This window comes from Rhizopus microsporus (assembly GCF_002708625.1).
Source record: "Rhizopus microsporus ATCC 52813 unplaced genomic scaffold scaffold_3, whole genome shotgun sequence".
Taxonomy (NCBI): Eukaryota; Fungi; Mucoromycota; class Mucoromycetes; order Mucorales; family Rhizopodaceae; genus Rhizopus; species Rhizopus microsporus.
Window position 1 is genome coordinate 1427997 of NW_019671918.1, and position 26549 is coordinate 1454545.

A 26549-nucleotide genomic window follows, 5' to 3' on the forward strand; every position below is an offset into this window, starting at 1 on the left:
TAATAAAAAAGTATAGTTTTATTTAAGCATCCTCTAAGTACCGATATTCAAATCTAAACTCTGTCTTTTTACGCTGACACCATGCATTTTCGTAATCAAAATAGATATAAGTGCCCTGCTCATAGTCGTCCGTGATCACCTTGGGCTCCTCATGTCGTTGGAACCAAGTGAGGTATTTCTTGTGAAATCGCCATGATTGCTTCTTGAGCTCTTTCGCTGCCAAATATTGTTGATAGGTGCCTTGTTGGTAATAGAATATAAAAAACAATGCATCCATATCAAATTTTTCAAAAAGGCTCGGGTTCTCAAAAATAGCCAAGGGCTGTTGTGGGTAGTAAGATGGTGTGATCTGCGGTGTTTGAGGCTGATACACTTTCGGTCTACAGCAAATAAAAAGATTAGATAAGCACACTATGTCATTTTATAGTGCTACCGTTCAGAGTCAATGAGGTCAGGTACAAATTGTAAACTGGACTCGAGCATACGGTTTGTGTATTGCGGATCCTGGGTTCGGCTCTTGATAGCCTCGAATGAAGATGCTAGGTCCGCCAGGGATGGTGGAAGCGGTAGTTCTTCTTTGGGCTATATTGACAAATCTTAGTTGAATGCATTCTCAAGAAATATTTGACTTACAACTTTTGGCAGCGCACCAGGCGTGCTTTGTTGTTGTTGTTGTTGTTGTAATGGTTGTGATGGTTGTACTTGGGGTTGCTGTTGCTGTTGTGGCTGTGTTTGTGGTAGCGGTTGTGGTGATTGCTTTGGTTGCTCAACAATCTTGATAGGCTCTGCCCAAGCAGAGATCACCTTGGTTGGCTCGGCAGGTTTTTCTATATTGATATGAGTATATTGATTTTTTCCTTGTTTGGTTCCAACAAAAGAAGAATTTCTCGTTACCTTTATTCTCATCTACAGTAGTAATCGTAGCAGGGACGGTTGGAGCAACGGTTGGAGCAACGGTAGCAGCAGCCTGTGCATACTTGGGAGTACTGGTGGGCGACTCTGCTGGCTTTGTCGGTAACGAGTTTTGCCTTTGCGGCGTTGACGCTGGTTTTACTATCAATATTTATTAAGTATCTCGCTTTTTTAAAAACAGTTGATCTCCTTACTACTCGCTGGCGCCTTACTTGGCTTTATTGGTGGTTCTTCTTCCTTTACCTGCTTATCCTCTAATAAAAGGTGAGATATTGTTTTAAAGGGTAAAATGACAATATACCTTCCACAGATGGTGTGAGCTGATCCTCTGTACGAACGTTATACAGTGCCTCTTCTGCCTCTAGATTCAGATCGTCATAGATATACTCATCTTCTTCAAAATCAGGTTCCTTCAAAAGAAATAAAGTAAATAGACGTAGATTAAAACGCCTCTTTTCTTTCGCTATACCTGATTGCATTCAAGATAATACTGCACATCATCCTGAATTCCTACAACCTAAAAAAAAGAGGGATGAATAAAAGCAAATGTTTACCATTGTATTACCTTCTCTGCGGATAGTTGGCCATTTTCCAATAACCTCAGAACGAGCTCCAATCGATTCGTGTGCCATCGATTCCTTTCGATAAAATGTTCCAATTCACTAATCCTCTCTGCCTTTGCGTGATCCTTTTTCCCTCGCTTTGTTGTCCCTTGCATCGTCTCAATTTCAGCTTCTGCAAATTCGATTTGTCGAGACAATTCATCTACCGTATTTGTGATCCAATCGACAGCGTCTGCTTTTTCCTTTTCTTTAGGATCCAATCGCTCTCGCTGCAACAAGCCTTCTTTTGAAAATGCTTTTGTCTTCATTTCACGTTCGACTGTTTTGAACCGCTCCATTTCTGATTCGATCAGTTTTCTGTTTTCGAGTAGTGCTGATTTATCCTTGACGTCGTTTGAAGAAAGCCATGTCTTGATTTGATCACGCAGTCGCTGCAGTTTCTTGATTTCCTTTTTCAAGTCTTGTTCATATTTTTCTTTTTGGTTTGTGTTGTTGGTCGATTGAATCTTGTCGTAAATGCTGTCAAAGGTTTCAACACCTTCGCTTACTTTTTTCAATACTCTGTCGATCTCGGCTTTAAAATCACAATATTAATAAACAAATGCTTATCAAGTGAATCACTTGTTTACCTTGGAGCTTTTTCATTGACATCTTTCTTTTATTAATAAAAAGTGGAAAGAGAGAGAAAAAAAAAATGTGTTTGCCAACAAAAATACAAGTCGCACCCTGCCAATTCGGAAGTAGGTCGCAGTTTAACAATAAAAAAAGCCCGACTTCTACATGATTTCCCTTACGTTTCTTGATTATTGATATCCTGTTGATCCTCAAACTATTTTACACCTAATTTACCTCTTTCCTCTCTCACTTTGTTCATCACTGATGGAAATCAATTTGCCCTCCTGATACAATGTTTCTGGATCAAATTGTCTTAAACTTAGGTTTGTCATCTTTGCTCCGTCAGCCTTATGAATCTATAGTTAGGAGAAAGAATGTGTTGAGGAGGGCGATTAGAGTGTGGATGAGAAAAGATAAAGTATGAATGGAGCAGCAGAAGAAGTACGAAATAAGGAACTCGTTTCTTCACATCCATTACTTTATTGTGTCGATTTTAATTATTAATATGGTAACCATAACAGCGGAGCAGGTTGTATGTATGCTTAATTGGGTAGCTTAATGATGAGTATTTTGTTAAATACAGATTTTTAACCTACATTGAGATGATTAGAAAAATTGAGTTGGACATATGTAACAAAAAAAGAAATAGATATTTCCTCAAAACTTTGTGTCCACAAGCCAAAAGATCTGCGGACAATTGCTCAAGTAGATATTTCGATTGATATCACTGCAGACTCCTAAATAAGACTTAACTAGAAGAATAATAAATAAAAATAGCGTATTGTTCATTTTATACTCACCGAGGCGTTAGGGAATGCACTACCGTTATGGACAGCGCATTAAATCCAGGGAGCACCGTTAGTCTTTTGAAGATCTTTTGAAAGGGGATGACTTTCATTGTCATGTTTTGATTTGTAAACAAAGATACTATATATATTTAAATGCACTGTTCACATCGCGATTTCAAACCGTACCACAAGAATCACACTTGAGGATAGAGTGTACTCTTCGCTCTGATCTGGTAATTGAGACATTATTTAATTGTTTGGATTTGCATTTGTTACAGATCTGACTCGTTAAATACTCGTCAATCGAAACAAATTCGGTTCCCTCATTAGATTGTTTGCATTTTCGCTTGATTTTTTCAGCAATACGTTTAGTAAGCGCAGCTCGTTTTCCTTTCATACTTGAACAAAAAGAACCATTTCCGAACGCAATGATTCGCTTTCGTTGAGAAGAGGAAGGGAGGTCAGCAGGAGGTAGAGGTACATGTTTGCTTTTGTTTGGTTTTTGGTTTTTAGGGCCAACTGTACTTGATTTGTTATACTTTTTGCTGTTGTCAAAGAGTTTTTTAACAATTTCTTGAGTTCCTTTTTGCTTGTTGATACACGTCTTGAACTTTAGCTTTTGAAACCTATGTCATACACAGCGTTATTAAAATACACACCATGTAAGAGAGCGATATACCATTTATTTTGATAGTAGTAGCTATAGATTCTTTGGTAGTTTTGTAGACATGTAGAGGCAGCTAGTAAAAATGAGGTTAAGTTTGCAGTTTTTAAAGTGGATAATTTACTAATATACTTAAATTCGTCTAAATGATACTCTTAGTGTTCTTTTCATCTTCTTGTAGCAAGATTGTAATCACACAAATGATAGTATTCTTCCAAGCTTGTTGTTCGGATACGTTCGTGTTCTGTAGAGTCTACTGCAGTAAAGATAGTTGATATACCAGGATCAACAGCCCAAATTTCTGCATCGTCAACTATATCAGCAAAATCTTTGGATGCCTTTGGTTCTCTTCTAGGCTCATCTTGTATGGAGACAGCTTTTTAAGCATGAAGAATACAGCATAACCATCAGTAGTGATCACATTTATACAATGACAACATTTGTTTTGCTCAAAAATAAAAGCCATGTAAGCATACGTACGCAAACTTCTTGGAACGTGAGATCAAACTCTCAAGTATCTTGTAGTCTATTTTTGAAAAATCAAAGACATTAAAGTATCATAAAGTTAAATCCTTATCATTCTTTTGATCTGGTTTGATCTTGTTGCCACATTGCTTGGCAAGTCTCCAAAAAGTTTGAACATCAATCTGTACAAATGAGATGGAGCAAACCAATGAATTTGACCTAAACAACTACGTTGTAAAAGGCTTCTTTGTTGAAGTATTTTTATCTGTTGTTCACAGACTAGTCCATGATGGAAGTAAGACGGGGAGATCAAAACTCAGTGCACCTGTCAGTCTGTATAGACAATTAAATAGCAATCACAAAGATGTATATTGCCCAAGTCGTCAATTATACACCGCCCAAGCTTGTGCATGCTCAACAGATGGCCTTGTATGAATGCACCAAAATACAAACAGCTTATTTCAATAATATCAAAGCTTAGTTTGGTAACAGACTTCGGATGTCTTTGAACAGTATATACAAGAAAAAAGAAGAGTCTAACCGTCTTCGCAAGGAAATGACTGAAGAACGATACACCGACTACGTCATCCAAGAGACTATCAAGAGAACAGTTACGCTGACTTGTATGAAAGTCAAGCTTGCAGTAGCAAAGTAGCAAATATCAAGTGATGATATTTTGAATGTTGATGCCACGAATCAAGTAAAAGAACTGCTTTCAATGTACCCTACCGAGTATAGTTTTCAAAAAGCTTACATATATTAAAGACTATCAATGGTATCTTTTACAAAGCTCGTCCATCCTTGGATACATGGCCTTAGACGCAACTATAGTAAACTATCATATCCTAAAATACAAGAACAAGAAGGAAAATAAGTTAACTATCTGGGGCAAAGTTATTAATTTAGAAAGACGGCCATAGAGAACCAAGGTCTAGGAAAAACTCTACAGTTTGAAGGCACCATTGAAACAGATAGGATTGGTGCCTCCATTATTAAGCAATACTTTGACACATCTCGGAAAAGATCAGGAACAGACAACAATAGATCGCAGAAACCAAAAGAGACAAAAATCGAGGATGATAATAATGTTAAACATATCGAAACATTAACTCGAACCGAACTTCTTTCAACAAACGGAAGCTGCGTTTTGATAGGTTTAAACCGCCATGATTTACTTTATTGTATGAAAGAAATAAGTACGGCGGAAAATAAGCAAATATTATGATTCACTAGCATTTGTAGGTCAAAGCAATCACGACGTTTCAGAATACAAAGGAAGAAGACAAAGCCTGAAAAAGTTGGTTAAACTGAGGAGATTCAAAGTAAAACAAGATCATCAGCAATGGATGCCGACGTATTCCTAGAGTATATTTAAGCAAAATCAGCCTTTGAGGATGTCTTAAACAGTTACTACAGCCATGAAACAAAAGAATCAAAAGAAATATATTATCTAGATCTAAGAAATGCAATTTTTCCTAAAAGTATTGCCTTACAAAACAGCTATATCAAGCTACAAACATATGCTATCAATATTCAAATCATGTTAGATCAACGACATATCGAACGATGAATCCTCACAGAGAAGAGAACAAAATTGTCCGCTTAAGTTACCGCTTAAACAATTTAATGCAGGTAAATATTTTTTGGTTTGCGTGCAGGAAATACTTGTTTCTTTTTTTGTTACATATCTCCAGTTCAATTTTTCTAATCGTCTCGATTTAGGTTAAAAACCTGTAGGCGAAAACCATTGATGAAATAGAATATTCAAAGATCTGTTACCAAACATAATTTCAGTTTATAAAATCAACATCTGCCTCTCCTGGCTCAGAATAAAAACTTCTGATGAGTTTATCCGTCGATCCATTCATCAATGAATACAGTGGATACTTTGAATAACATGGTCACTTATTTGCACAGACATAATGTAAACGGAGCCTAGATGATAAGTTAATTCAGGTTTATTTGGGAAACGCTATACATTCAATAAGCATTGAGTCCCTTTTAAAAAGGAAAAGGTGTACCTTCTGAATCATTCATCGGCCTACTATTCGGGTTTTTATTATGGGCCTCCTCAGTTTTGATTTCAAGAACAGCATATATCACATGATTGCATAGTAATATCATCTCTTTTTCTTTTTCCCTTCTCTATTTTTTGCCTCCTTAAATAATGAGTAAAACAGAACAATCAGCAACAGAGTAAGTCTTGACTATTTTCTTCTCGTGTGTGTGTATATATATGCTTGTGTGCCAATTATTGATTCGTGTAGATGTCAAGACAGTCCCTCACTACCACCCACACCACCCAAACAAAAAGATCAAGAGCTGATTAACAAACGACGAGAAAATCATAAATTAGTGGAAAGACGTCGACGTACAGCAATCAATAAAGGAATCAGTGAGCTAGCTATTTTAGTACCTGGGTGTGAAAAGAATAAGAGTAGCGTGTTAAACCGTACAATACAATATATACATCAAATGAATCAAAAGGAGGCAGAATTGATGGAAAAGTGGAGTCTAGAGAAATTATTGCTTGAACAAGCGGTGAATCAGCTGTGTACAGAACGAGATCATTTGAAGAAAGAGAATGAGTATCTAAAGCAGCAGTTGGCCAGGAAACCATTACCATCGTCGTCGTCGTCAGCATCATCTTCATAATAAAAACATTATTTTACCCAGAGAATGTATTTATCATCATCGCCTTGTGATGGCCTTCATCTATTTTATACCAGTGAGAAAGTTAATCCAAATGCTTGGAGTATAAGCGAAATAAGAAATTACAAGCCATTCATCCCTTTCACAAGCATGAAAAGTTCGTGGGATTGAACCAACAGCTGTAAAAAAGGAGGATGAATTCCCTCGAGTATATTTACTGATAAGCCAGCGCTTGATATCAATGCAAACAGTAAAAGAACTTATCATGCGTTACTGGCAATTATCATGGTCCTATCGATAAGACGAAACTGCTCGTGGTGCAAGCTTTTTGCCCAACGTGAAGCTGAGAGAAACAGAAAATACTAAAAAAGGAAACCTGTGGGGCTATAAAGAAAAGATTGGATACTAGTTTATCAACTTGCATATCATGACTTTATGCTTTTCAGACAAATCATAAGCTTAAAGGCACGATTGAGAAGTATGGGTTGGGAAAACATAAAATAAACAACATCTATTAAATCACGGCATTTGAGCAAAAGGAAAGAAAAAAAATTGACATAAGCTGCTGTTTGTATATCACATAAGAACTGGACTGTTTCTTTTGAATGATAGACTATACTGAATGTCTTAGCAAGAGATAAGAAGGTGTAACCACATCCCAGTTCTGAAGGAGGCAGAGAAGTCCCTCAATATGCTCGCCTCTCCACAAAGGGGGCGTTTAAAGGACCGGGGATCTTGCAGGGAAATTGATGAAATCGCTAAAAGACAGTGTGGAAAAAAGGTTTTCTTGAAGGAAGACAAGAACATAATGGCTGGGCACGAGAATAAGTGACAATAGATCATACAGAGAATATAGTTACATACGACAGAACTAAGCAATGGTGAGACAGAAGAAAGGCATGCAGCAATAGGTCTGTCGAAACAGTGGTTTATCCGATGATGAGGTGTTAGTTCCAGGGTCAATAGCTTTTCTTTTTAATAATAAATGTTATCAATTGATCTTTTACTATTTACCACCTATAAACACAAATATCACAAAGCTCTTGAATTTCCTAATGATATTTTCTTGTGTTCCTTAAAAGGTTGGTCCTTTTTCTTAGCAAGCAACTGAAGATTATATTTCACTATCAATCAACACCGTTCGCCAACCGCAAAAGGCATCTACAGTGATATTCGCAGCTTTCTTGCTAAAATTAATTCGAGGCCTCTAAAGTGAATAAAGGCGTAAAAGCATACTGCACAAAGCTCTTGTTTTTCAATAAGCTTATCACTATAGAAAATCTCACAAGGAAAAATCGGCGTTATCATGCAAGAAAGCCAAGCCGTAAACAATATGTTGATCTGCCAACCACCTCAAGAGACCAGTACATCTGTTACTCTCTTCCTCTCCTAGCAAGAAGAAGATAGAGCGCGTATTTATAAAATGATTTTTATTTGTAAAAATAAACTGAACTATATAGTATGGTATTCACTCTTGCAGAAGATTATCTCGTATATCTTTTGGACATCATCATACTCTCTACCATCAGTGATGCCTACACTTATCTCGAAGAAATGATTGAATTAGTAGTAAGCTTAAAGATAAAAAAAAAAGAATGTGTGAATGAGAAGATGAATTTGCTTATTAAAAATTAGATACCTCGTTGAGTGATTATTATTCTTTTGCTGAAAACCTCATACATCTACAATGACTACTACTGTATTTTTATTAGATGAATACTACACACACCAGAAAATAGGCTAAATAACGTAAGTACGAATTTATCGTAAATGGTCTTTTTTGATCAAGCTGACAACTTAAAATTAGAATAAATAAATAACATTTCTTTTTATCTCTTCTTCTTGAAAAGAAACAAGTTGTGTTTAGCGTGACGCTACGCATTCAAAGGCTTTATTGGAAGGTATCATAGGTAATGAGTAAATATAGCGCCCGTAGTATTAGTCTAACTTCTGGTGCATGTAGTGTTTCCTTTGTCTGAATTTTCAAAGGAAGTTGAGCCCTGGAGGCATTATGATGATAAGAAAAAGGCTGTTATCTCAAGCTTAATACATTTGAAGGATTTGATTCGAAAAGGAAAACCAGATGACAATGACGCCACGAGTTTTTTGTTCCCTTTGTTCTTTGTGAGGGTCTGGAATCAGATATATATACTATTCGACTTATATGCTGTTGAAAAGACTGGAGATATTGATTTGCCTACCTAGATCATCTTACATTACACTTTGTACGACACTCAACATAGGTTTCTTTAGTTGCTTATAATCGTCCCTTAAAGTGTACGATTTTTTTTTGTGGGTGTATGAAACTCTTTTAATAAAATGTCCCAAAATGCATTTCACTGTGCAGTTTTTTCTCTCTATAGTGTATGAAAAAGGTGTATTATAAAAGAATAGGAAATTGTTACAAACATGGAAAATTGATTCTATTTTAAGCACAAAAAAGCCACTAATAATCAATGCCGATGTTTGTGTGTCCCCTTTTTTTATCTTTCTCTCTTTCTTTTTCATATGCAAACAATGCATATAAAGATGTATAAATTTGTGTGTATTCTATTGGTTTACATCATTGTTGCTGTATTTGCACAGCAGCAAGAATGCCAGGGTAAAGAGGATATAAAATGTATGATTATAAGTCTTTGTTTGATACCTGTTGGTTAGGTGTTAAAATAATATACCCAAAACCGGACTCGAATATTCAAGAACAGGATCTGACTTACTTTATTCTTGGTAAGGAATAAGATTACATAGCTCAAGTAAAAAAATACTCATGATACGATCATAAAAAAAGGCAACTCAGAGGAAAAGGATGTTGGTTATCTTGTTCAAGTTGATATTGTTCAAGATACAAACAAAGTCGTAAATACATGGAAAGGGCATGATGAGTTACTCAGAGTCACTGCGATCCAACAAGATTTAAGTCAGCTTTCAAAGCAAGCTTCACCCAATACATTTTGGTTCCGGTAAGCATATTCGAAATAGGAATGATTGGTCCTCTTTAACATATTATTTATAGGGCCACTATTGAACAAGATGGCCGAGAATGTCAAATTGAATCCGGGAAATTTAAGATGACGAGTTAATATGTGTTACGGTTATTCTTCTTAGTATTTCCTCCTCCTCCTTAATTTGAGTTAGTGGCAAAAAAAAAATATATAAAAGGTACAAATTTTTTACTCTTCTTTTTTCTGTTGCTCTCTCGCTTTTTCTTTCTTTAAGCAGCGTCCCTTTTTTTTAAAAAAAATCATGAAGTTTTCTATTAAAGTTGCTGCTCTTGCCGCTTTGGCTCTTTTTAGTTCATCTGTCAATGCTGATAGTATGTCAGATGCTATCGAAGCTTTTTGTGGAGGTAAACGATTGTGTGTATATATGATCGTCAATATACTTATTATTATCTAGGACTTGATGTTACCACACCCACTACTAACGATGTAGTGAGCCCAGGACAAAATGCTACGATCACAGTTAGTAAGTGTGTTGCGATTTTTTTTTTTCATTTAACCAACTCTATTTTTAGCTCGTGTTCAAAACAACTATGAAAAGACGATTACTGGAGTAGACGTAAGTTTAAATGACTATTAAAAAGGGGATCTATTATTCAAATCCATTCTAGTTATTCTCTGTTGGCAGTGACAACAACCCTAAATATGTTCAAAACATCTGGGCTGGCAAATACCAATTAAGCACTCAAGCTACTCTTACAGACACTATTCCAGCCAACGTCACCGCTGGTGTTTATTATTTCCGGTGAGTTCCTCTTTTTTTGGAAAGTGCCAATTATTGACTCTAATTAGTGTCTGGGTTACCAACGTCGTCAACGGTGGCCATGGTCCAGATTGTCTCAAGACTTCTCCCAACTTCAAGGTGACTACAGGCGCTCATACTAACGAAGCTGGCTTTGTCTCTTATAATGAACACTTGGACGATCCCAGCATTTACAATCCTGATCATATCAAGGGTTGCTTCGGTCTCAAGGTTCAAAGTCCTAAAGAAGGTGATTTTGCCAAGCAAGGCAGTCATGTTGCCATCACCTTGAACCGTGACAGTGCTTCACAAACAGAATACTTGACCAAGGTAGACATCTACAAGAAGTCAGAAAGTGGCCAAGATGAACTAGTTGATTCCGTCTGGTCTGGTCGTGAATTACTACCTAACGTGATCACCCTTAAAGATCAAATCAAGATTCCTCAAGACAAGTATGACTCCAATGCTCAATACTACTACAAGATCCAAGTCACCAGCTCCGCACAAAGCAATGAGCCATGTACCTTCCAATCTGGCTACTTTAAAATCGTCGCCTAAAAATACCCTCTGAACAATGAAATCATGTAAGATGTAGTACAATGGACCCAGTTCTCTTGTTTTTATTTTTATCTTAAATAAACTCCGTTAAACACTGCCTTATATATGCACTTGTACTTTCAGTTCCTTCATACGGCAAATCAAAGAATAATCGACGTGCCAAGGCCACATGCTTTTCATATTCTGTTCCGTCCTTAAACAAGGCACCTTGAAGCTTTTCTCTATTAATGTCTATCCATTTAGCCCAGAATGACTTGATACATGTCTCAATAATGAGCGGTAAGTCAAGCATCTTGTTAATCGGCTTGCGCAGCTGCTCATAAGCAATAGTTAAGATCTCGACTGCTATTTGTCGCTCAGCAGGGTCACTGAACCATCCCAAAAAGGACTCTACAGCCAAAGCAAAATTGAACTCCTCAGGTGTCTTTTCGAGCACAATTGGATCTCTTGGTAAAGTATGGCTCTTGATGATTAATCCTTTTGACTGGTCAAGAATAGACCAGACCTGAGGGAAAAACTGCAGAGAGGGGACTCGATTAAGAGATCCATCGTTCTTACGACGATGAAGCCAGCGACCATTGGAATTGGGGAAGTAGTAATGGATGGTGTCTACTGTTACTTCCTTGGTGTCCATGTCCCGTTTTTCCAATGAAATGATCTTTTCAATCATCTCGGTTGGACCGTTCATTGACGCTTGGTGCGCCTCTAATGAGTTTTGTGGCACGCCTAATGTAAAAATAAATACGTGTTCTTCTTTTTATATTTACATCTTACCTAATTCTCCAATAAAGACATAAGAGTCTCGATAACTGACTTGCCGAATCCTGGTGCTTCCCAACTGTTCCATCGTAAACAGGGCTTCATCCGTCAAATGTTCTGTAAATTCATCCTTGGATGCCATGATGACCACAGTACCTGGCTTGAGTGTGTTCAAAAAGCCTACAAAGGCTTGACTTTCCTCTTCAGAAATGTGGGTATCAAACGACTCGCGCTCAAGGATGACTCTCTTTTCAAGGTCAATAACCCAAGCATGAATACCTCTCGAGCCTGCTTCCATTATTGTACTATTGATCTCAACTTTGGCAAAATTTCCAGCATAGTATCCACCAGACTGTGCTTTGATTACCACCTCAGAGTCTTTCATGACTAAAGGAATATAGCTGCTAGATTCTTGCTGAAGCTGTTGTTGCTCATCCACTGCACAAAGGGCAGGTCCAGAAAGAATAGTGCTTAGCAATGTTTTTAATTCAAATGGAGACAGCTGCATCAAATGTTCCACAGCTTCTTCCTCGTCAAAGTGTCGAGTACGGCTGATCTCTTCTCGAAGTGCAATGATAATATAGTGTGTACGTAAACGGAGAATGCCTTCAAACATGTATGGTTGTGTACGGATCAAATTGCCCAAGTTGGTAACAATTTCTTGCACGATAGGCCCCTCTCGAACATCATCATTACTATACAAGATGAATGAGACTACATTTTCTTCCCTTTTTTTTTTGCTTTTGTTTATATTTACCAATGATCAGAAATCATCTTGTTAAGAGTATCTGGAGCCACAGGCATAGAGATGAAATATTCTAAAGGTCCAGAGCCAATACTGACTTGTTTTTGACGAATAACAAGATCTGTAATGTTAATTGTAAGTGAAGGTACAGTTTTATGAAGCAGTCCAGCAGCCTGTCGAGCAATAGACCAGTATTGAAGCCTCTTGGATTTCAAGTAGACCTCTTCAACCAAGTCCTGAATAGTAGCTTCGATTTCTTGAATATAGTAGTTCATGGGCCTACATGATGCCAAGTATTGAAGCAGGTCTTTAGGTCAAAACGTAAGTTGTCTGCTACCCTTTTTTTTCTTCCTCTTTACCTATTTGATCATATAAATTCACAGATGCTGATAAACTGTCTACAGCCTGGTTGAACTGAGAGTCATCGCCTAAAGTCAATGCGAGCATTTCGTTTGGTGACCCGACATCTGGTTTATGAATAATGCCCGTCCTTTTCTCTTGTTCTTCCGCGGGAGATTCACAGAGCACTGCAGGTTCCTTGAGTTTGAACTGCTCGGTCTTGAGTTTGGAGAGAGCATCAGCTAGTTCATCAAAATAAGTGCCATTCAACTTATCAAGAGGAGACACGAGTGATTTCCCATAGAATGTAGTCGTGTGCTTTCGCTTGGGCGTTCTTCCTCCGTGAGGTGTGCGATGACCTGGCGTACTGGCCTGCGTCATACTTTCATTATACCCCAACCTCTTATCCGTCTTATTGACAGATGCATGAGCGACAATTGCGGACCAGTCTACCTCGGGCTTATGAGCCAAAAAGTCCAGAGACTCAATGTTGCTTGTGTTGATCGTCTCAGCCAGTCGACAAAGACGGACACCGACGTTACCCTGACAAGCAGCACCACTACGGAGACTACTAAAGAAATTAAGCAGGTTTTTATTGTTTTGCCTGCGCGTAGCTCCCAAGAGATCATGCGTCAAGAGGACAACCATGGTCGGACGTCCGGCATAATACCAGTTTCGGTTCGTAAAGTTTAGTTCGTTCTCAAATTCGGACACGAGATAGTCTGGATCCGAGTTGATGTAGAACTCATTGTTGTCCATAAAGTGAGGGGTAAATGCATACAGTTGGCCTTCAATCTTGTACAGGCGACATGTTCCCAAAACACCAATAGGTCTGGTAATAAAAGAGATTAATATTGTTATTTATGAATTCTAGCTTTACCTCTTGGGTCTTCCGCTCATCGCCAGCTTGGTATTCAAACCTAACCCAGCATAGACGTCTACTAAAGCCTGAGCAGGTAAAATGGTCGTAGTTGAAGGTATCTGTTCTAATGTCTGCGTCTCTATGCCGTACGTCAAAAGTGTCGATTGCAGTTTTCTGTTTTCAGCCAGTAAAACGATTTGAATCAAGTTTTCCTTATGCATCTTTGTGAACCGGCGACCCATAGGATCAATTTCAGATGGCGAAACTAAACGTTCCGTAATAAGACCACCCAAGAAATAAAGTGACAGAGCCCAGACAAGAGGTACGTTATCGTTCGGTACGCGTTGTTGCGAATGAGGGTCTGCCTTTTCAGCTTCAATGGATTCTCGGGGAACGTAATACAACTCAGGTAATAGAGGAATATCCTCTTGGCCCTCCTTTGTCGTCACAAGTGGTTCCAGCTTTTTACGGTACTCCTCTGCAAGTGACAAGTCGCCCGTGAACAAACCGTCAAGGACGAGATATGTAAAGAACAGAGGCCACTCGGATTCAATGTTTTCAAATACTTCAAGTTCATTAGCGTTATAGTGCAGTCGGCTGGTATCTTCCAACACTGTCTGATGACCATCCCTAAGGAAACGCTTCATACCATACTTTCCTTCCAGTTTCTTGATAATCTCAGTTCGTGTTTGTTGGATTAGATCCGGATTATCAACTGCAAATGCTGGGAATCCAATAACAGAAAGTAAGGCGCCGTCAATTTCTTTAGAGTTTGATTCTCGGGGTAAAGAGCTAAGTAAGATGGTTGAATTCCTTGTCAATTCGTCAGGCAAGACATGAATGACCTATCAAGAAAGTTATGAACCGTTCTATTTGACCGCTTATCCATGGGCTTACTGTAGAAGAGCCACCACGAACACCAAACAGGTTAACACCATCAATCGCGCGTAGTGCGGCTACGGCCATACCAATGGATGAAGAATTAAGCTCGGGCTGTCCATGATTGATCTTGTTTCCTCTTTCCCAAATACCGTAATCCGGTGTTCGATACGCGCCTACAACATGTGTTAATGGACGACCTATGCAGAACTGATGCATGTATCCCCTTACGTTCTATATAAAACACAAGATTCTGTACAAAATCAACCTCATCCTGAGTATAAATAATGCTGAATCCTGCTGTGGTCATGTCTGCTAGTGCTAAAATGAATAAGCTTGTTGCATCAATCTATTGAATATGAGTAACAGGCCCCTTTCTTTTTTCTTTTGAATTACCTGCAAGTGTCCCCACTCAAAATCTCCTACAACAGCTTCACCCGTGGCTGTATTATATTTTGCATGAAGTGCGTGTTCTAAAGCCTGCGTCTGTTTAAACTGTTCTACCTTGTGTGATTGGCGCATCATGGCAAATAACAGACCCCGCATAAGTTTGATAACCGAATATTGAAGCTCAACTATGTAAAAAAGAAGATGAGAAGGAATCGGAATTAAAGATGACAGATTCGTTTACATGCTCTTCCTGTACTATCATCGATCCTTTGATAAGCTAAAGCTAAACCATAGACCGCGTAAATTGAATATACATTATCCCTTGAATAAAGATTAATTATATCTATCTCGATTAAGGAAAAAAGGGATACTTACCTAACCCAAGCGTCGGTATAATCTCCATGAGTCTATGAAAAATCATTGGTACAACAAAATTAAATAATATAAATGTCATACTGTGATAGCTGTAGAAGCAGGCATTAATCCGCTTGCAGGGTGTTGTTTACAAAGGATAGTATTATAAATTATATGATAATAATAGTCTAATCTTTCTAAAATCTTTTCTCTTGATGCTTTCGTTGGCATTTTATATTATGAAAAAGAGAGAAAAAAGGTGAAATTTATTTTTTTAGATCAACCAAAATACTGCAGTGGTTGAATTTTTTTGTAGATAAACTTTTTGAGACTCAGTGAACCAGATACACTTTTTATCAGCCATTCCCCCTTTTATTGTAGAGAAAGAATAATTTCCAGCTCATTCAAGCTTAGTTTACTTGGTGATTCACACCTCGTGTAAGCACTGGAAATAGTTTCTTGAAGTAGTGTTATGACCCATCTATATAATTTATATAAATAATATGTCACTTCTGCTTTTTTACACTTACTTTTCTTCTCCTGCAAATGACCAGACCGTTCTTCCGATATATTCTACATCAACGTGAATTTGCTGAAACATGACCGTATCCATCTGTATCTGTCTCGTTACTTCTAAAAATGCTTTCAAAAGAATAACCACTAAGCCATGATAGACTGAGGCCGGAGTAGGTTCCAATTTTCGATAGACCTCAATTCTCTCTGCAAATAATTTATCTATACTATAATTCATCATCATGTCAATACCAAATCGTTCAATGACACCTTCCGTTGCTGTAGATAACGTAGCAGAAGCTTCATCTTCCATATCCTTGTCTTTTTCCTCTTGTTGTTGCTGAGGAAACAAGGCGCTCATTAACACTTCAATCTGCTTCAACTGTTGAAAGATGGTGATCCACACAGGTGATACTTGATTCACAACAGATGATGGCTCCCTAAATAAATAAGCTTCCTGTACTCTCGTCGATAGTCGGTATCCGTCATGAACAATTTGTTGATTAAGCAAGGACTGACCAACATTTAAGCATTGTTCAATCACAGCATTCATATCCGGTATAACGGTTGGGTCCAGGGATGGTGCGCGGTACCCAACTTCCTGTGTCTTTATGTAAAATTCATATGAAAAAATGGTATATGTTTGATATACACTGTTGTCAGCAAGGTCATAGCAGAGACGAGAAATGGCTAGCATTACGATTTGCAGTAGATGTCTATCAAGTATTACATTCTTTGCAACACTCTAACGTAAAGCATATGATGAATACAGCAAAGAAAGACATACAATGTATAATAATCACCTGAAACACGTTTGTAATATCTTCCCATACTGATCTCAAGCCATGTCTCACTCGATCTGGTGATTCTTTAGCAAAGTATGTCTTCAAGGGTAATAAACATGACTTGGTTACATGATCTGTTAGCCATGCTTGGGTATCCTGAATAAACTTGATCATTCTATCCGTATCATTATCCATCATCTTGATCTCTTTTATGAATTCTTGAACTCGGTCTATATCACACGTCAGTCTAGAAAGATCTTTCCCCCTTTCAAGAACATTCCATTCTCTTACCCCTCACGCCATCAATTGCAGTACGAAATATCCTGTTTATCAATTCGTTCTTCCAATTGGCACCAAGTACATCCATACGTTCGCTAATACCAGTGATAGAATCCAAAGATACTGCACGGCTGGATATGGCATCCTTAAGTTGACAAAGGTAGTCTATTTGTTTAGGTGGATCATCTGGTATTTTGTTCTTTAATTTTTGTTAGTCTCACACGTGAGTATAGGCATGCCTGCTTACGGGTAACTGCATAAATGTTTTGACTAAGACAAAGAATGCGTCAATGAATGGTTGAATGGCATATAATAAGCTCTGTTTAGCTTCCTCCTTTTCAGCCGAATCAAGGTCATCTTTGGTTAAGAATAAGTGATCAAAATGGTTGACGATATTTTCTAATGGTATAATAAAGTTTGATAGTATATCATCAACTGTTGATGACTCTGCTTGTTCACTTTGTTTTCTCTGAAGCGCTGTTGTTTGTCTAGGATACCAATGTTAGCTTTCGTTGCAATAGAACATAATGTCACTTTACATATCAATATACTCTCTACATAGCCTAGACTTGTTTTCACCAAGTAAAACCAACAATCTTGTATTCTCTGCAACGTTTTCCAATGAAGCTTCTCTTTCTTGCAGCTGTGACCAAATATCCTGTTTGACCTTTTCCATAATAACATTACATTCTTCTTCTATTCCTTTAAATGCCGCTGTGTTGTTCAAAAGTCGCTTTGCCTTTGCATAATACTGTATAGCTTGTAGATATTTGCCCCTGTTGAGGTAGTGTTGCAACTGACTTGGTAAGTCAAAGAGAAACTGAAGCCTTTTGAGTGAATTATGAGCTGTAGATAACTGCTGGATCTTTGTACGATTAGGACTCAAAGTCTCATTGATGCATTTGGATTGATTGGATATAGTGGTGATATTCTCTTTGAGTTTGCTCATTTCAGATTCCATGTTTTCAACATTAGACCGCATCTAGTAAGTTCTCAATTAGGCTTCCTCTTTCTTTTGGTCTCTTAAAAATTTACCTTTCTTATCGTATCTGTTGCACTAATAAACTTGCTATAGTTTTCATAAACCAGAGTCTTCATATCACCGTCAATTTCTCGTATTTCTATTTAATAGATGAGTAAATACAAATTCTTCAACAAACAATGCATATATTATACCTGCGACGAGCGAGTTGTCAGCTTCCATAAGTTCTCTCAGGGTCTTTTCTTTGAGTAGATTAGCAAAATATTTGCTAGAATTAAACGTGTCTGCATCTACAAGTGTTGCAAGTTTACAAGCTGTGTATTTTTTTTATTCTTTTATTTACCCAAGTCAAATGGCCTTTCCTCTACGACTGTTTGATTATTTACAGCTTTACCATTGATTCCATAATACTTTTTCAAGATACTATTTCTTTCCTGACGTCTGACAGATGCAGCGTTTGATTCCATCTGTTAAATCTGGCATATAAAAGAACACAGGGCTTTAACCTAAAATTGGACAAACAGAAATTTGAATTCAGATGATTTACTTGCCTTTTTCGGACGACATTAAACAGATTATAAAAATACGAGAGCCCTTTATGAAAATGCAGCTACGTGTCTTTTATACTTAATATATTGGTAAGTCCAGTGTCTCTTTATGCCAGCATTAAGCTTGTAGCCCATTCACCGCCTACTATTGCTTTTGGCAATGGTATGGAGGAGCAAGGACGCTGTAAAGATAAAGCGGCAATAGGCTGACATCACTAGTGTTTTGTTCGATATGCTGAAATAAAGAAGAAAAAGAAAAAATATTGCTGGCGACTTATGTTGGCGAGCTCAGCACTTCGATAAACAAAAAATAAACACTAAAGTTTACAAGGACGTATCTCGAGTGCCAAAAGCGAGAAATGATGTTTGTTTATATTGGTTTAACAAGCGTCCTAGCTTGCCAGAGCTGCGAGATGCTTTGGAACCGTGATACCAATGCTTCGAAAAACATTCATGAAAATGCTGCTGCATTTTATTTCCAAAAGTACCCTGCCTCATCCTTTCCGCTGTCCTCATTGAGCTTAATACTGTTGCCTCGTACATAACTTTCCTTTTGCCAAAGAAGAGTTTAGATATTTACAGGTAAAGTTAAAATGTAAAAAACCGTATGAATTTAAACTTGTTACTGACTTTTAATTAACATACACGCACTTACATGTACACACGTTTTTTTATTTTATTTCTTTTGTTATCATGACTCTACTCACATCAGCATATAAAAGAGTCATTGGACACACACCGCGTTTATTTTGGAGAAGCATTAGCAGTTCTCCCAAGACAATTAAAGATTTTCGTAGGTTATCTTTAATATTATTTTGAAAGATACTAATTGTAACTAGCTTGGTTACTTTCCAAGGACAAGCCTCGAATTACAAACTACCCTTATGAAACAACAGATCCTATCATGGGCATGATTCCTATCAGCATTCAGCGTATGGCTACCAACTGGGTAGCCACGCGTATACTTCAACTCAACACTGGTATGAATTACTTTCCAGACCAGTTCTTAGTGGGAGGTGAGTTGCAGCACTTTCTAAAACAGGGACAAGCTTATGAATATGCATATCTACAGCTAGTCTGGCGACACGTAAAGCCTTACAACTACTTTCTGATCAGTTGCAACACCCAGAAGAGCCAAGAGAAGAAATAGAGCATATATTTGGACCTGCTCTTTTACATAGATATACAGAATCCGCGCCTTCAGATGCAAACATATCCATTCAGCTACCTCAAATATATGATGTAAATGTAGATGATGTCTGGGTAACCATGGGAAATCCTGCAGCTTATTCAGACGACAATGATAAATATGACATCTTTCGATGGGCAACCTTACAATTTGGAGTAAATAAAGGAAAAAACGAAGATCAAGAATCGTTTCAAGAATACAAGCAGCGCATTAGAGAAAGTATTATCGAGGGCATTCAAGTAAGCGTTGATGTCGTGGTGGATGCTGATGTTGTATATCAAGCGACACTTAAGGAAACTGACGAGATACTACTACATGATGAAGGAAGACGCGATTTACGTATTCGATTTGCTACACCGTATTTTCAACCTGCCAACAAGATGGTGCGTTCGAGAGACAGTGAGACAGGAGAACCAGTGATCAATTGGAATTGGCGTATTGTAGATATAGATCAATTAATAGAAAAGGAAGCAATGGACAGTCATGAAGAGAAATGAAGTGTTTATTTTTCTATACTGTTTATATGTAAAATAATTTTTTCACAATAAACAAAAAGGGAAATAAAAGGATGTGTAATGTAGTATAAAGAATACACCATGCTGTTTAATGCTTTATTTAATGGCTAACGCCAACACAGTAGGCTCTGCCGTCGTCGAGGTTGTCACATTCGTGCTTACCGGGACCGTGGAGACCGGCGTTCCACTTGTAGAGGTCAGAGATGGAGATACCGTTTCTCTTGGAGAAGTCACCACACCAGCTATCCTTGGAGGTAACAGTGGAGTACTTGTTACAGGTGGAGATGATGTGTCTAACAGCGTTGGAGGGGGCGTTCTTGGGAGTAGAGCTCCAGTTGTCACCGGGGCGAGATTGGCTGACCTTTCCGTTGTTTCCTTTGTTACCGTTGTTACCATTCTTCTTGGTAGTCTTCTTGGTAGTCTTCTTGGTGGTTTTCTTAGACTTCTTGGTGGTCTTCTTTCCCTTCTTGGTGTGCTTCTTGGCAGCGGCGGCCTTCTTCTTAGCGAGAGCTAACTTTTGACCAGAGAGGCCTTCGGTCTTGTAGAACCAGCTTCTCTTGCCAAGGGCAGAATTGACACAGTAGACGGCGTTTTCAGTAAGTTCGTGAGAGTTGTCGATGTTGCCAGCGTTCCATCTGTACAAGGATTGGATAGAAACACCATGTTCCTTAGCAACAGAGGCAACGGTGTCACCCTTCTTGGCTATAAAATGAAAAATGATGAGTATGTAAACATAATGCAGATCGGATGATCTTACCAACATATTCCTTGTGACAGTTAGGGAGAGCAGAGACAGCAGTAGCAAGAGCAACAGCAGTAGCGATCAAAGTGAACTTCATTTTTAGTGATAGGAAGGGGGGTAAGTGTTGGAGAAGAGAAAGGGTGGGATGTACTGAAGAAAAAAGCAAAGGCTGCCAAGTGCTTTATATACTCGAGCTGTTTCACTCAATTAACCTTTGTGTAAATTGAAGCGTGCGTTGTTTTAAATGAAAGCAGGTGTGGTACATTATGATTTTCCTTTTTCTTACTTTTGCATGTTTATTCTAATTTTATTGCCTTCACCCATCAACTAAATGAAAGTTTCTATATAAGGAATGGCTGATCGTGTTTTGACAACTAGAAGTGCAGTAGCGTCTGGATTTTCATTAAAATAGAAGCAATTCAGTCCTAAAAGAAAAAAAGAAAGAAAGATAACGAGTTATAATAAACACGTTTACTCCTGGATATTTTAAAAAGAGCATCAGTAACCATAGCAACTTGAACACTTGCCCAGGACCCAATCCTAACGTTCCGTGCACTTCTTACATTTCTTTGTTCTAAATAATGAATAGGCATAACAAGGTTTAAATTGGAACTCGACTTGGTGTAACCTACTAAACTATAGGCCATCGTCCACTCCTTTTTCTTCAAATATGCAGCCTAGAAAAAGGTTAAACTCCGCACAAACAACATGAAAACTCATGCTGGCCATCACTTTAAGACGTTTTAGAAACAAGTGAATAAGAATATAGGGGAAGAAAGAAGAATAATCGATATACACAATTCTGCTTCTGTCATATTCGGATTTATTTTCTAAGAATCCTGTTTGAGTGGCGATTGAGCTTTAAGTTGGCAATTATTGAAGATACTTTATCAAAAGACAGTACGTGTCCTTATTTGTTTCTATGGAAACTGTAATTGGTGACCTCTACTAAAAATGAAGAAAGAGATATGATTCATATAATTATGATCAGTGAGGTTAGAACCTGGTTTACAAACCTGTTTCTATTTTACTTTATTGGTAAGGCTTGTTGAACACTTGATCAAGTACTTGAGACGATTCCGTAATTTTTTCTAGACCATTTAAGCTCAGCTCCTCTGCCTGTAGTCTTTATCATTTTTCACTGTTGTTAAATGTTTCCCATAAGGTGAATACTACATGCACCATAAGAAGGATAATGCTACAGGCGCTTTTTCTAGACGCTACATGTGAAGTCACTTTACAGCTTCACACTACCAAAATCTCTACCTAACCTATGGCTGTCCAATGGAACATCCATTGATGCAAAATACGAATATATCATAATTACAGCTCAAGTGAACTTGATTCTTTGTAGAGTGAACTGACAATATAAAAGCAAATACAGAAATTAAAAATATTTTATCTCTTTCTTCTTGAAAAGAAACACAAACTAAGATGGCAGCTTTATAAATTTGTACTCTACATCAAAGAACATGAGAATATTTCTGTTCCTAAGTTTAGCATGACTCCATACATTGAAAAGTTTTGTTGATAACACTACATGCAGCGCCTGTGACATTAGTGTATTATCTGACGCGTTTTCTAGCGCATGTAATGTTAACGCTCCATACTATGACAGAGTGTTCTCAAGAAAGTCTCAGGAGAGGTGAAAATAGGCGTGGCTTACCATATCCGACTAAGAACCAAGAATTTGGCCACCTAACCGCGACCATTAATCGACAGGCGACGAAAGATCATCATCTAGCAATGCTTGAACATGGAGTCGAGTAGACCATCCAGGAATGCATTGAGCTGGGAGGGCGTACTTGTAAGAGGAAAGCCTAGGTATACCATCGTTTCCGGCGACGACTGATGATACCACTGAGCGATACCATGGTCATAGAGATTGCGCTGCCATGTCAGCAAAGGATCGCCTGAAAGAGAAACAGCAATAGTCTTATATCTGTTAAGCTTGGCGTTAGAAGCTTGCTCGTAGAGATGAAGGACATCAAGAACTTGAGTTATCTCCAATGAATCAGAAAAGAAGACCAGAATATCATCTGCGTAAGCCAGGACTTTGAACAACGGACTATCTGCAGTAAGAGACAGCGACGAGAAAGTAAATCTACACAATTGAGCCGAGAAATTGATAAGGGTGGATTGAGAGGAGAGACGCAGTCAAGCCCCGCAAGAACACTCTGAATGTTGGCTATTGGGTTGTCAGTATGCTCCGGTCTAACGTTTGTGAGCTCGAACAGAGACAACTCTTGATTCTTTAGCAGCCTATTAGCTTCCTTTTTTTCCATATTCATTGAATCGGCCTCTTTCGAGTCCACGGAACAGCTATCGTCAACGTTGTCATCAGGATGATTAGAGGAATCGGAATCGTCCTCTTCAGTAATCTTTTCGGATTCAGTGAGTGCAGTATCTGGAGGTTGATTTGAAAGTTCTAATGGGAAATTCGAACTAGCTGACAGATGGTATTGATCGATAGCAGCTGAGATCTCAGTACCAGTAGATGTGGCAGACGAGGTTGTGCTAACATATGTTTGATGGAAGAATGACAAAGAGTTCGGATCAATATAATTTTCATATCTACGGTTGTCCCCCACTCTATCTGCTCCTTGTTTATAGCAGGAATGGAAAATATGCTCAGATATACCGCAATTGTAACAGGTCTTGTTGCGTTGTCTCTCTAACCGAAGGCAGCTGGTTCTAATATGGCCAGGTTTATGACAATAAAAACAGTGTTGTACCATGCCTCGCCAAGTGGCATAGATGATACGATCGCCAGCTAATGCAATTTCATGCTTAAAGGTTTGCATGAGTGGGTGTCATCAGTGGTCACATCCAATAGCGCGTAACCTTTACCGAAAAAGAGGTTCATCTGTGGATCGAGAAGGAGTCCGACGTGGAGTATATGACCGTATACGTTAAGTACATCCATCAAAAGAGGTGCGAGCTCATTAGGATGTTGAATGGGAAGCTTGTCTAGGAGATACGATAGACACTGCTCGAAGCCAGAATGGTAGGTGTGCCGATAATGGTAATGCCGTCCATAACAATTCCAATAGAACAAGCTTTTATATGAATCTCTACAGAGTCAAAAGCAATGAGTGTGCCATGTGCTGAACCTTACTGTATAGGGACAGCGACAATAGCATCTGAGTATTGTACTGATAAAGCTGCATAAAACTTTGCAAGAGAAACAGTTGTAGCCCCCAGGTCGAAAATAGTACTGTTATTCTCATGTGATTGAAACCAAAGGCAAGTCTGGCAACGTTCTCGATATGCTGACTTAGCTGCCTTTTCTCCCAGAATTGATAAGACTAGTATCCTTAATAGAGCGAGAATAAGCTCTAAATGGGTGTCATAAGGCCGCTGACTTGTTCGCATGGGATAGAGTAGTTGGAGACGAGGCTCCTGTATCAGGATTGTGATTGATTAGTCCGCCGTGTGACATTACTTTATGTGAAAGATCTCTTGTTTGAGCGATATGTTGACAAGCTTGATATGTTTTGAGTGGAAAAGAAAGTAATTATAAAGTAAGAATAGACGTAAATGTATTAGAGATAAAGAAGCACTGACGCAGCGCACAAGCTACCCGTGAATGCTTGTATTTTGTGGATAACAATAGAAAGCGCAAAGATTCAACGCCAAGGCTCACTTTTACCAAAGTTAAATATCTCTACCGTAAATTTTTGTATATGGGCGTATTACATTACTTCTTTTAGCATTGTAACTGATTTGATCTGTATATATCTGAACAACGTTGCTCCTTCCTGGGACGCTCCAAATATGTCAGTAAATGGGTCGCACCAGGAAGATCATAGAGATGAACATGACTTTGTACAGACAATTGCTCCCTCTAATACTAAACGCGTATTACAGCAACCTTATAAAAATAGTTACTTATTGACTGATAGTTTGTGATAATACCGTATTCTTATCAACATCCAAAACGCGTAAATTCAAATGGTAATAATATTTGTGTTAGTGATAAGGTTGCGTATTCAGATATTGAAGGTGATCTCTATTTAAATTGTACTTGTATGCTTCCTTCTATTAATTTTTTTCCAGTTGTAAACAAGCAAATGTATTACCTATTGTAGAATTTTTGAAATCAAGTTTCTCACAAGATGGTTTGCGTATACCTAAGAAAAAAAGAGATATTTAGCCCAGTCCTTAGGTTAGTAAATGTTTCCGATGTACGCTATTTAAACGAATATCATTCATTGAATAACAGGCCAATCTCTTTTTTTTTTCTCCTTATCCTTCATCCCTCACATTTTTCATTTGATCTTTTATAAAATCACGTTATTTTTTGAAGAGGAATGAAGCTACAAGAAAACAATTACCTTTAGCCGATTTCCATAAAAATGAAACACTTGCAAGCAAGCCAAAATACGCTAAACTATAAATAAACCATGTATCACAGCCGACTCAAGGAAAAGGATAAACTTTTTTATCATTTCCAAAATGTGAGTCATAAGATAACTACGTCTATTACAGAATGAAGCTAATTGAGTGCTTATATCAGAATTTACGTAGCAAATGATTGATATTTGATTAAAAGCGAAAAGGGCTAAAAGTATATATATGCTTCCCTTTATAATTTTGATATATATATTGAAAATTGACCATCCCATATAAACAAGTACATTCTTGGTTTACATTGACTTTTCTCGTATCTCTTAGAATAACACGAATGATTTCCCCATGAATATCTGATGTGTGTGTTATCATTGTGGATGGTTACCAAGGGCTAAAAAGTAAAGATAACAATATCTGCTCTAAATAAAAAAATTTTAAAGTTTGGAGTAAGGCCCGTAGTCTTTAAATCTAAACTCAATCTATATCTTTTTCAACATGCTTGAATAGCTGCCATCAAAATAGTGGAACGCGCTGCATAATAATATTGCCTGTTGGTATAACTCAGCATGTAAATAGAAACGAAATTCAATGAAAAGAAACACGATTAGATCTCTTGAATAACTTTAAGAAAGTATAAAATGACAGCACTATGTTGCTTTATGTGTGCGTGTGTGCGCATATGAGACCATGTGGCTAAAAAAAAAAAATTACAGAAAAAAGGGGTAAATATTATTGTTTTAAGCTCCGTTGGTTTTCGTGAAAGACCCATTTGATTTTCCCTTTTTCTCTCTCTTAATCTTCTTTAACTATCAGCCAATAATAAAGATTAATTCCTATTTATTTCGTATTAAACTGATTCTAACTTGCTTCTTGTAGCTTGTATATCTGTTTCTGACTATCAAGAAAAGCTCTAATGACGTAAATAAGCATGTTCTTTGACCCTTGAACATTTACTTATCTCTTCTTTTTTTTCCCTCTAGCGATGAAGAGCTCCATGAAGCCTCTATCAGCCTCATGCTTTGATATGTTCACGCTTACTGAACCTTCTTTCTATAGTTCCTTGGCACGTTAGCTTTGTAGGCTTCTGGTAAGGTAAGTATCAACTAACATTCTTTTAGAATAGCCTCTAGATCCGTTGGTTTTGTGGGTCTTTGGCTCCTTAGGTCTCTGATGTAAGTTCTTGTTTGCTTTGCTTACCTTTATCTGATAGGGTTTCATGGTTTTTCATTGGTCATTGATTCCAGATATATATCATTATCTTTGGTATTTAAAACTGTCTCTTGTAGATTTTTTCTGATAGCTTCTTTGGTTCTTTGGTTCTTTGATTCTTTGATTCTTTGATTCTTTGATTCTTTGA

General features: G+C 37.8%; 9 protein-coding genes across 9 annotated transcripts; 4 read left to right on the plus strand and 5 right to left on the minus strand.

Moving 5' to 3' along the window:
- Positions 1–22: 22 nt before the first annotated feature.
- RHIMIDRAFT_234999 (uncharacterized protein) lies at positions 23–2126 on the minus strand (the record flags this gene model as incomplete). The annotated part of the gene is made up of 9 exons (XM_023608274.1): positions 23–380; positions 434–582; positions 634–827; positions 895–1053; positions 1107–1166; positions 1214–1322; positions 1382–1429; positions 1478–2049; positions 2105–2126. The coding sequence occupies 9 exons, from the start codon at positions 2124–2126 to the stop codon at positions 23–25; spliced, it is 1671 nt and encodes a 556-aa protein (XP_023469366.1).
- Positions 2127–3053: 927 nt separating this feature from the next.
- On the minus strand, positions 3054–4008 carry RHIMIDRAFT_235000 (uncharacterized protein; the record flags this gene model as incomplete). Its single annotated transcript, XM_023608275.1, has 4 exons — positions 3054–3504; positions 3558–3684; positions 3739–3918; positions 3972–4008. The coding sequence occupies 4 exons, from the start codon at positions 4006–4008 to the stop codon at positions 3054–3056; spliced, it is 795 nt and encodes a 264-aa protein (XP_023469367.1).
- Positions 4009–4202: 194 nt separating this feature from the next.
- RHIMIDRAFT_235001 (uncharacterized protein) lies at positions 4203–4488 on the plus strand (the record flags this gene model as incomplete). Its single annotated transcript, XM_023608276.1, has 2 exons — positions 4203–4302; positions 4361–4488. 2 exons carry the CDS (start codon positions 4203–4205, stop codon positions 4486–4488), a joined length of 228 nt encoding a protein of 75 aa, XP_023469368.1.
- Positions 4489–6174: 1686 nt separating this feature from the next.
- Positions 6175–6662, plus strand: RHIMIDRAFT_235002 (uncharacterized protein; the record flags this gene model as incomplete). The annotated part of the gene is made up of 2 exons (XM_023608277.1): positions 6175–6203; positions 6275–6662. The coding sequence occupies 2 exons, from the start codon at positions 6175–6177 to the stop codon at positions 6660–6662; spliced, it is 417 nt and encodes a 138-aa protein (XP_023469369.1).
- Positions 6663–9902: 3240 nt separating this feature from the next.
- Positions 9903–10958, plus strand: RHIMIDRAFT_235004 (uncharacterized protein; the record flags this gene model as incomplete). Its single annotated transcript, XM_023608278.1, has 5 exons — positions 9903–10005; positions 10056–10124; positions 10174–10217; positions 10270–10403; positions 10451–10958. 5 exons carry the CDS (start codon positions 9903–9905, stop codon positions 10956–10958), a joined length of 858 nt encoding a protein of 285 aa, XP_023469370.1.
- A 73-nt stretch (positions 10959–11031) lies between these two features.
- On the minus strand, positions 11032–15412 carry RHIMIDRAFT_248795 (phosphorylase kinase alphabeta; the record flags this gene model as incomplete). Its single annotated transcript, XM_023610559.1, has 11 exons — positions 11032–11684; positions 11733–12412; positions 12475–12741; positions 12800–13633; positions 13682–14508; positions 14561–14718; positions 14774–14891; positions 14939–15117; positions 15174–15253; positions 15308–15339; positions 15389–15412. 11 exons carry the CDS (start codon positions 15410–15412, stop codon positions 11032–11034), a joined length of 3852 nt encoding a protein of 1283 aa, XP_023469371.1.
- Positions 15413–15545: 133 nt separating this feature from the next.
- Positions 15546–18493, minus strand: RHIMIDRAFT_91717 (uncharacterized protein). Its single transcript, XM_023615867.1, has 9 exons — positions 18189–18493; positions 18040–18135; positions 17899–17984; positions 17403–17845; positions 17111–17351; positions 16876–17062; positions 16603–16814; positions 15817–16544; positions 15546–15767 (listed from the first exon to the last, which is right to left on the minus strand). Exons 1-9 carry the CDS (start codon positions 18310–18312, stop codon positions 15659–15661), a joined length of 2226 nt encoding a protein of 741 aa, XP_023469372.1. The 5' UTR covers positions 18313–18493; the 3' UTR covers positions 15546–15658.
- Positions 18494–19086: 593 nt separating this feature from the next.
- On the plus strand, positions 19087–20138 carry RHIMIDRAFT_303032 (uncharacterized protein; the record flags this gene model as incomplete). Its single annotated transcript, XM_023614405.1, has 3 exons — positions 19087–19186; positions 19233–19409; positions 19466–20138. 3 exons carry the CDS (start codon positions 19087–19089, stop codon positions 20077–20079), a joined length of 891 nt encoding a protein of 296 aa, XP_023469373.1. The 3' UTR covers positions 20080–20138.
- RHIMIDRAFT_91740 (uncharacterized protein) lies at positions 20139–21131 on the minus strand. The gene is made up of 2 exons (XM_023615868.1): positions 20855–21131; positions 20139–20799 (listed from the first exon to the last, which is right to left on the minus strand). Exons 1-2 carry the CDS (start codon positions 20934–20936, stop codon positions 20198–20200), a joined length of 684 nt encoding a protein of 227 aa, XP_023469374.1. The 5' UTR covers positions 20937–21131; the 3' UTR covers positions 20139–20197.
- Positions 21132–26549: the final 5418 nt, after the last annotated feature.